Source organism: Syngnathus acus, chromosome 6 (genome assembly GCF_901709675.1).
Source record: "Syngnathus acus chromosome 6, fSynAcu1.2, whole genome shotgun sequence".
Lineage (NCBI taxonomy): Eukaryota > Metazoa > Chordata > Actinopteri > Syngnathiformes > Syngnathidae > Syngnathus > Syngnathus acus.
In genome coordinates, this window is record NC_051092.1 from 2043551 (window position 1) to 2053647 (window position 10097).

General features: G+C 42.7%; 1 protein-coding gene across 3 annotated transcripts in view; it reads left to right on the forward strand.

The window, feature by feature from the left end:
• si:dkey-106n21.1 (solute carrier family 23 member 1) overlaps window positions 1-10097 on the forward strand; it is a 32888-nt gene that overhangs the window by 15342 nt on the left and 7449 nt on the right. For all 3 annotated transcript variants that reach the window (XM_037253812.1, XM_037253811.1, XM_037253810.1), the window contains exons 5-9: window positions 87-268; window positions 3547-3664; window positions 4498-4654; window positions 6970-7223; window positions 9495-9659. In XM_037253812.1, the coding sequence (XP_037109707.1) occupies window positions 87-268; window positions 3547-3664; window positions 4498-4654; window positions 6970-7223; window positions 9495-9659 (876 nt within the window). The remainder of the gene's footprint in view (window positions 1-86; window positions 269-3546; window positions 3665-4497; window positions 4655-6969; window positions 7224-9494; window positions 9660-10097) is intronic.

A 10097-nucleotide genomic window follows, 5' to 3' on the forward strand; every position in this document is an offset into this window, starting at 1 on the left:
CGTAATTTGAATCGCATTGTTAACGTACTGAATCATCTTGCAAACGAACGTGGCCGACCTGAATCATTTTTGATCTCGTTTGACAGATCCAAGGAGCTATCTTGGTGTCGTCGCTTGTCCAGATCACGCTGGGCTTCACTGGCCTGGTGGGCTTTGTGCTCCGATATATTGGACCGCTGGCTATCGCGCCCACCATCAACCTCATCGGTCTGTCACTGTTTACTGAGGCCGGCAAGAAGTCAGGCGGCCACTGGGGGATCGCTGCTCTGTGAGTCTGCACAGCTTACAAATGATGGAGGGAATAAAAATGCTAACGTGACTGTGGTAAACATTTGGGGCCCAGCTTTTAGCTTCAGTTACAAGATTAGCCATCAAAAGCTAACAGCCAATTTCACCTCGCAAGACTGATTTTGGGAGGCATGTCTATCATGGCTGGGTGGAGCATGGCGAATAAATTTGAGGACTGGGAGATGTTTTTTTAAGAAAAATTCAACCCCTGAAGCCAGTCTCACTTAGCAACAAGAATGTGGTAGGCTAGTCTGTCATGAGTAGCCATACAAAAAAAAATCTAAGGAAGCCATAGCCAGAAAGTAAGTCTGACATTCTGGGTGTAAAACCTTTCGTTTTCCAGGACTCTGTCAAAAGACAAACCTCTCCAAGAGATATTGTACTGCAACCAAATTTAAAGCACATGTACTCGAAATGCCGGGCTATATTTCAAAATCTTTGAGTTTTGTAGAGGGACCAAGTCAGTGAAGTTAGATACCTCACCATAAAATGGGAAACTCAAAACCACAAGGTCAGCGTTTCACCAAACGTGTCCGCCATGTTTTTGCGTTTTCACTCATAATCGGTGTACGTTGAATTGAGGTTCTTGGATGGAAAGCTAAAAACGCTTCCAGTTTCTTCAGTTCAACCTGAATTTAGTCACATGTTTGGAGCGGCAAACGTGGTGGTCATCCAAGTGAGTTTTCTGATTTCAGACACAGGAAAAACATCAAGGATGCGCTATCGAGTCTCCGCTTTTACAACAGCACATTGTTTTGCCATCAGCGGCCCGGTCTGTTCAAAGGGGAAACCTTGAACGAGGCCTTGGGTCTATTTTCGGCGATGGCATCACGTTTGTCTGTGGAAAATTTGTGCGGCAGATGAAAGCTGTACGCCGCTACGGCAAAGGCGCTACATCTTCATTATTGCACCACAGTGCGCTTTGATGTTTTTCTCTTTTCCGCTGACTTGGACGCTGAAAAGCTTATGTCACTAAGTGGGATTTGTCAGTACAAGTGGTTTTGTCACAGAGGTCTGGCGGCTACAGCTGCAGACGCTTAACAAGAAGCACTTTTAGTCACTTCGTTTCCAGTTTGAACCGAGCAACATCTGCGTTTATACCGAGGGCCACATTGAGAGATTTTTCTGCCGCGTCGGGTGACCTTTAGGTGGTTATTTCAAGAGGCTTGCGAGCGTCACATGCCCAAACCTAGCAAACAGGTGAGCAGTGATCGTTACCTGAGCCCTTATTTATTCATTGTATGTGCCTTCTTGGTTTTTACTTTTTGTATTGTTTACTTGAATGTCTTGTGTGTCTGTGGACCAATGTAATATATACACTACCGTTCAAAAGTTTGGGGTCACAAAATTGTTTGGGTGACCCCAAACTTTTGAACGGTAGTGTAAATATTATTATAATAAAATATTATGAATTTAATATTATAAATTATATCTTATATTTGTATAAGATTATATATAATCTATGAATATAAGTATACACATATATTATAAGATTTTTTACACAGAAGATTATATATATAATCTATAAATAATTATCTAAATAAATATATACACTACCGTTCAAAAGTTTGGGGTCACCCAAACAATTTTGTGACCCCAAAGTAGTGTATATATATATATAATATGTAATATGTCTTGTCACCGTGGGATAGTAGGAAACGCAATTTTGATCGCTTCGTGTGTCTTGACGTGAAGAAATTGACAATAAAGTAGACTTTGACCGTCATGTCATTTTCAGCAGACAGCAAGTGACAAAATGGCCGCCGTGAGCTTGCTTACAAAAAGGGGGGTGTTTTATGATTAATTCATAATCTACAAAATTTTAATCCCAAAGGTAAATTTGGACTTGAGTTCCTCTTTAAGACAAGCAAGAGAAAGAGAACTTATCTGAACCTTTCCTTCTGCGAGTTACTCGACAAAAAACTGCACTTCTTTACATTCAGAATTAGCTTGTAGCTAACACGGGACTTCATTTTTTTTCCTCATCAAAAAGCTTCAGACGTTTGCAACGAGGGAATAAGGCAACATGCTTTCGTACAATCGACATCAGAGACAAATTAGTCTGCAATGAATCCCATCTACGATTTAGGATCTTGGATAAACCTAACATACACATTGTTGTCATCAAACACCGTTTAGAGTCTCGACTGAACCTTTTTTGTGAACACTGAAGACAATTTAGTGTTGACGTCACCTCACGTACAGGTCTATGTAATCACCAAAGACAACAAGATCCGTCCGATTTTATTTATGATTTGTACGTGTTCAACGTGTTCACATAGTCCAGGTGTCCGTAGGAATTCTCGCAGTTGTTGATTTAGGTCAGTGTGTGTGGGGAATAAAATAAATCTTGTGCATTGACACCAGCCAGGTAGGACCGATGTTTCGAACAAATTCCTTAGAATTAACAAGGTTATATCCTCTCTTGAAAAACCAACCGGCAAAGTTAACTAGACGATATTATTTAGAGTTGGAAATGACGCGTGATGGGTTAAGGCGATGAGGATGTTACGAGCTTGTTTTACTGTCCCAAAATGAGGAACTACAGAGGCATCATGCCCGGCCAGCACACATGGTCGCCATTAACTTTTTGTACTCTTTGTCTTTCACAAAGTGTTCTTTGCAAGTTTGATCGGTTATTGTGCGAGAAAAATGCTGTTGCTTGAATAATGGCGGCTCTTTTTCTTTAATGAATGATTGATTGACTTACATAATTCAAGGCCTGCTTGCTGTTGTCCCCCCCGGCCAACGAGGGAGTGTTGCGTCTGTCTACAGGCACGTAAAGGTCAATTTGTTTTTGTATCCAGACAGAACGCATTCCCAGGAATACGTTTCCACCTGCGCCCGAGGAAGGCTGCGGTCGGTGTTGCTCTTTAACATCAAACTGTCCTTGGAAATCCATCTGCCTTATGCCTTCGTATCCATACATGTTTGAGCTACCAAAATATATATAATTAAAGCCTCCGGTGGATGGAATGTATCCCTTTACCATATTAGGACATGAGGCGCTAGCCACCAGCTAGCTAACTAGAACGCTGTGCTCGCCCACAGCATCGTCTCATTTTGTTTCAAATTAGTGTTTCAAGACAGGATAATGTTTGGAATTAAGATTTGAAGCCAAAATTTGTGTTTTAAATTATGGTTTCGGAACAGACTATGTGAAAACGTTTGGGTTTTTCTCTCAAATTAAATCTGGATCTCAAATAAATCTTCGTTGCAAAGCGTGTAAATTGTCACTCCACTGTTCTGCGTCCACAGCACGGTGTGCCTCATCCTGCTGTTCTCGCAGTACCTGAGCAAAGTGGACGTCCCGCTTATTGCCTACAAGGACAAGAAATGGAAAGTGTTCCACTACCCTCTCTTCAAGCTCTTCTCGGTGAGTCACCGGCTTCCACGCTTGAACTTGTTTGCCCCCAGCACGCTCTGCCGTACAAACTGCGATGCTTTTATATTACTGTTGAGTAACCGCTGACAAACTGGCACCTGAGACGCTGGCCCGACTCCTGAAGCACGTCAAGCGTGACTCCATGGAATGCATCCTCCTGCAGCGCCTCTTCTATCTTCATAAAATCGCGTCAACTTGAGTGCCAGAGAGTTATCCTGGAGTCACCCATGACCTCTATGAGTCACTCCCGCTCCCGGCGTTAGAAGTTTGGCATGGAAATAAATCAATACAAATTCTGAAGATTTTTCAGTGCACGCTTTCGTATGAAATACAAAACGTGTATCGGGCGTCCTGGCAACGACACTGAAAGAGAAGCCAACGCCCAACCACTCAATTGGACTGTTTTTACAAGGTGACTTAAGGATGAATTCTCCACTCACTGTAGTTTAACTAAAAACTCATGGTTACTATTCAAAGTAAATCAAGTGTCACGGTATAGCAAAGCAGAGCCAAGCTCTTCAGAGCTGCCGATGAGTGTTCCGAATTGTGTAAGAAAGGTTTCGCCGCCCAAAAACAAATACTTGATGTCAGAGCATGTGGCTTCCTTGAATCTGAGCACACCCTGATCCCTCCGCGTTATCTCCCCCGTATATTCATAAACATCCAGCAACACATTCTGATGTCAACAGACCAAAACTAGGAAGTCCAAATATAATATATCAGGGGATTTTTCCTTCATTACATCTGCATCTGATCGTAGAATTTTCCAATATTGTGTGGGTCGTCATTTCCCTGACGTGAAATTTCTGCCCGCTAAACTCTAGGCCTTGTTCGGAATGTGCGGCGGCTGGCTGGTTTGTTTTCTGCTGACCGTCTTCGATGTGCTGCCATCCAAGTCGGATAAGTACGGTTACGCAGCGAGGACCGACATTAATCTGGATGCTGTCGCCAACTCGCCCTGGTTCCACATTCCCTACCCAGGTAAATAACCTTTGGCATCTTAGCGGATACCAGTCACTTGGGTTACTATTACCGTCGTGGACTTCATGTTGCCTTCATGTTATACGCTGTCGCGGCGGGCGGGGGAATACCCGCGAGAGTTGCCGAGGCTAACGTTGCCCGGCCAAGGAGCCGGCCGCTCCCCCTCCATATATAAAAAAATAACTTTCTCGACGGATTTACACGATTCACGAAAATACTTTCGACGGAAAAAAACGGATCCGCGGAAAATTCTCATCCCTGCAATAAGAAGGACATATTTATTACGTGTGAAACGTTTCAAAGAATTTGCACTGCCTGTGCTGTTGCGTCTGTTTTCTGTCCGAGATATTTCAAAGGCTCTTTTCAAACATGTCGGGAAGTTAGCCTTCCAATAGCACTGTCTCTCGCTGGAGTGCCTGGAATGTGTAAGTGTAAAGAACAAATATATGCCCTGACATAACATGTTATTGGAAGCCCTTGATAGGAAAGGACTATAAAGGTAAACGCAGAAACACAAACTGTGCCTTACACCTCCACCTTACATACATGCCAGAACCAAATACAGGGATCCCTCGCCAATTCGCAGGTTTATACGTGACAGTATCACGTTTGTTCTTTTATTTACTGTACAGGTACACATGCACATGCACAGAACAGTGTGGAAATGTTTTTTAAAGGATTAAAAAAGGTTAATGGTTCGCCATGCATGATGTCCCCCGCGTTAGTGCAGGTTGGTAATTCTGAGGGTTGGACACTTTGCATTGTTTGCCAAGGTAAAGTGTACTTCTAATTGACTTACAATACACCCTTGCTGTCTAGCGGCCACTATGTGTTGAAAATTTCAATCCATTGGTATTTAAATTTCTAAATTCATATACTGTTTCTATTTGCGATTTATCGCGGGAGGGTTTGGAACGCATCTCCTGCGAAAAACTAGGTATCGTTGAAATTTTAAGTGCAATGTCTAAAATGGATAATGGAAAATATTCTGTTATTCTTCAGCCTTTGTGGATTTTGGCCCAAGAATGTCTGCTTTATATTTTATTAAGGCATCTGGAAATGGTTTTAATTTTTTGTTGTGGAGGGTGGGGCATATCATATCATAACATCAAGACTGTTTTTCCTGGGATATAAATAAAGCTTAAAGTCTGGCATAGCTACACATGGTAAACAAGGTGAACAATGATCAGAATTAATTTATTGTGTCTGGGATTCACTGTTGAAGCAGACTTACGACTGGATTTTCCAACCACATGAGTTTCATGTTCACAGCTGGATTGAGGTTTGTCGATACAAGTTGCAGCAATGTCATTGTTTGATGCGTTTAGAATAGAAAAATCACTTCAAATTCAGATTGCCCAAAATTATATCACCCAGCAGTAGACAACTTTTAAAATTTTAGGACCGCCAAGTCTAGTTTGTTGTTTGAGTAAACATTTGATCAGTCCTATATCAGCGCAGCAAACGGGGAAACAGTCCGTAGTGACAAAGCGAGCGGTTGACAAAATCCAGAACCAGTCCACAAGGTCACGCATCAGGAACTTATTCAGTGTTGAGAATGATGCAGGCAATCCGGGAATCGTTGGATCGGACCAGCGGGTACGAGTTAAAACAATCGGACAATCGGTTAAATGCACTACAAGAAAATTGGCGTCGTTCTTGCCATGTGACGTGAAAATGATTGGAGGAATGTTCTCATTCATCCAGATGTTTGTATGAAGCATCAAATGCTGTTGTCTTGTCATCGCCGGGCCACTTTTATGAAGCAGATGTTGTTTACTACCCAGCTTTGTGAATCTTCATTGTGGCTTCTTGCCACTGGCAAGTACTTGCGTCTAGGACGTGACTATTTATTACTCAGCAAGAAAGCAACCCAGTCAGGAGGCGGTCGCGTGTATCGGAGATCCGCACCGGATACTCGCGGTTAAGGGATCTGTTGAGAAATTTTCCTCGGGATTCACGGTACCACATTTTTGTCAAGGACTCCATGATTTCACACAGCTGGCCCTTTCATCTGAACATAATCCGATTTTACGCGGGCAAAAACCACAACAAATCATGCGAACGTTACCAACCAAAACTTTTTACCCGCAAAGAACTTTGGCTGAAGCCAGATGATGGGTAATGTGCCGGAATACATTTGATTTCTTAACATATCAAATAAAGTCAAACGGCAAGTAAATTACCGTTTGGAATAACAGCATATAAAACATATTAGCAGATCTTTAACCCTCATGTTAGTCCCCAAGTTAGTTCCCCTACTCACAGACCCTTCATTTTCCTGAAAAATTAATCCTTCAATCGTCTGTTGGCAGGTCAATGGGGCTTGCCCACTGTCAGCGTGTCATCAGTGCTCGGCATGATGGCGGGCGTTTTGGCATCCACCATGGAGTCCATTGGTGACTACTACGCTTGCGCCCGGCTGTCGGGCGCGCCGCCGCCACCGACCCACGCCATCAACCGCGGCATCGCCGTTGAAGGCATCGGTTGCATCCTGGCTGGTCTGTGGGGGACGGGCAATGGGACTACCTCCTATAGCCAGAACATCGCTGCACTTGGCATCACCAAGGTACATTGAAACTGGCAATGAAGTACATTGAATGCACTGGCATTTGCGTTTATATATATATTTACAGTCTCAATTATTATACTATTCAAATTATAATCTTGTTAATATTTACAGTTAAAATGATTAGATTTAAATCGTAATCTTTTTTGTTTGACTTTATCAAAGGATCTTAACGTGTATGCAACTTCTGATCACTTTAAACACTTGCGGCTGCTGCTCCTCTCCAATTTCTCCTTGGAAGAACAAGCGTTCCTATCAATGCCTTTTTCTGTCAACCATTCAAGCTTGAGTGTTGAGAGCTTTGTAAGGGACACACCAGAGTTGTCCTTTGTTTATCTACAGTAGAAGGATCACGAGGGTTGCAGGAAGCAGCCTCAATCGTCGGCTCATCAGCGCTAATAGGCGTCTGTGTATTATCAGATTTGTGATGGCGTGACATCGGAGATGCTGCCTTGGGTGATGATACCCTAACCCTGACCCTTGCTTGAAAGTCGAACACTGGCTTGAAATTTTACTTTAAAACCCTTCTTTGAAATCATTACCAGGTTTTTCGTTGGAAATATTCACCCTGATTCACAACCCAAACCCAGATTTTGAATTCTAATTTGTAAGCCTTACCCTGATTTAAACGCCCCATTTTAAAGCCTGACTTTTTTTAAAACCCTCACACAGGCTTAAAACACTCAATTGAAACCCTACGTACCACCCTAACCCAAGTTTACAACCCCAAATTGAAACCTGCTTGAAAAGGGCCCCAAGTTACCGGTGCAAACTGTGGTGATTGTGAGCTGTAGTAAATTGCAACAAGCACGGCCATTAAATGTCATTAAAGTTCAGTTCACGAGGTTTAATGAGAGGCTTAACTTCAAACTAATGAGCACAAATTGAATGTTTTGTGAAACTCATAAAACCTGATATATTGAACCTGTAACAATCTATTTGACGAAATAAAAGCACATGTTGTTCTGAACCCTTAAAAACAATTCCAACAAATAGCAGAGCAGGCAACATAGCTTTCATCAGTTTTTCGATTGGCAGATGATCGCCCAGGGGCCGTACCCCGCGTCTAAGGCCAACTTCTATCATTCAAATACGGAAGCCTATGGCAGCACAGTTACTTCTTCTTGATATGACAGCCGTGTTGAAAGGGAACTCCTTAACACTCAGGCAAAAACTTCCTCTCCAAGAGCTCATGTTGCTTCTCTCCGCTTTCTCATTGGTAAAAGAATTCCCGAAGAGGCATTTAGTGCCAATTCAATCAAGTCAAGTGATGAAAGATTTGAGAAAGACGCGGTATTACTAAATGTACCAGTGAGGATAGAAAAGGTTTGCTTCAGGTTGTCCGCGGTTCAGGTTAGTTCTGAAATAAGATTGGTTCAGAATTAGGGGGGTAAGTTTGGGTTGAAGGGTGAAGGGTACAATTAGGTTTAGGATGTAGAGGACTGGGGTTTGTCAGGGTTACTTTTGGTTGGGGTTGGCTTATGGATGGATTTGGTTACTGTTGATTAGGGTCAAATGTTAGAGGGTTACAGTTAGGTGTTTGGGGGTAAGGGTTAGTGAGAATTAGGAGATAAGAGGGTTGGGTGGAGGTAAGATTGGTATGGGTTAGGTGGTGGGTTTGAAGCCTGAGTCGTTTAGAGTCGGTTTTGGTTGCTGTTGGTTAGGGCCAAGTGTAAGAGGACCATGGTTAGTTGCTGGGGTTGTTAAGATTAGGTCATAGAGAATTGGAGCTGGTTAGGGTTAGAGAGGATGGAGGTCGAGAGGTCCGGGCAAGTTAGGGTTTGGGGCCTACCTTTGGTTAGATGTTTGGGTATTAGGTTTAGGTGGTTGGGTTTGAGTGATTTAGGTTGATTGTTCGGCATTCGGTTAGAGTTGATCATGAAAACATCCAGTACATATGATCAAGTGCCAATTTGAGTCTTTGAGGATGACAAGAAATTCAGTTCTAATCCAAGATAGCTGTGGTCAACGCCTCATGGTAATAATTTCCAAATTTTGACTGAACCTCTTCAAACTTGGAGTCAGGCCATGAACACGATTGATTTTGGCCAGATTGCAAATGTCCGAGAATGCTCCATGAAATGCAAATAAATAAACACGCAGTGTAGATTTGATGCACTTGACAAGTCTGCTGTCGGAATCCAAGTCCGCAGCACACCGGCCAAGACCAACTTGATGGAAATTCTCCAAAGGCTTTGTAATTCTTGATTGCTTTCCTGCCTACGATGAAAGACTGTATCCACCCCCCCCCCCCCCCCACATGCATCCTAGGTTGGCAGCAGACTGGTGCTCCAGACGACTGGAATTCTTATGATTGTCCTGGGAATCTTTGGGAAGTTTGGAGCCGTCTTTATTACCATCCCGGATCCGGTTATCGGGGGCATGTTTCTGATTATGTTTGGAATGATCGCCGCCGTTGGGATTTCGAACCTGCAGGTAAGACAGACTAACATACATATTCTAAAAAGTTTGGGTCATTGATTTTACACTCTGCCTGCATTATGTGAATAATATTAGTGGTATACCACATTATAATTTTCTTCAAGTGAAAGTTGACTTTCAAAGCTGAATAGTAAATTACTCCGTTTTTTTTATAAGCAGTGTTGAGTATTTTGGTTGATATTAGACTGATATCACTATCAGATCAGGGCGCCCCATATGAGCAATCAATCTAGAAACTGAATTTGACATGTTTTTCTAGCAGTGCTGGGACTCTGAGCATTCTTTAGGAGTGGATGAGCGAAATTAGGAATTAGGTGTACGCCGCTGCAGCTGCGTAAATGGTCGGCAACGCCCCCTGTCACATCTCAACATTTCAGGAAGAAAAACACAATCAAAAACACGAGACCTGAATTTGACCAGAAAGGAAAATAG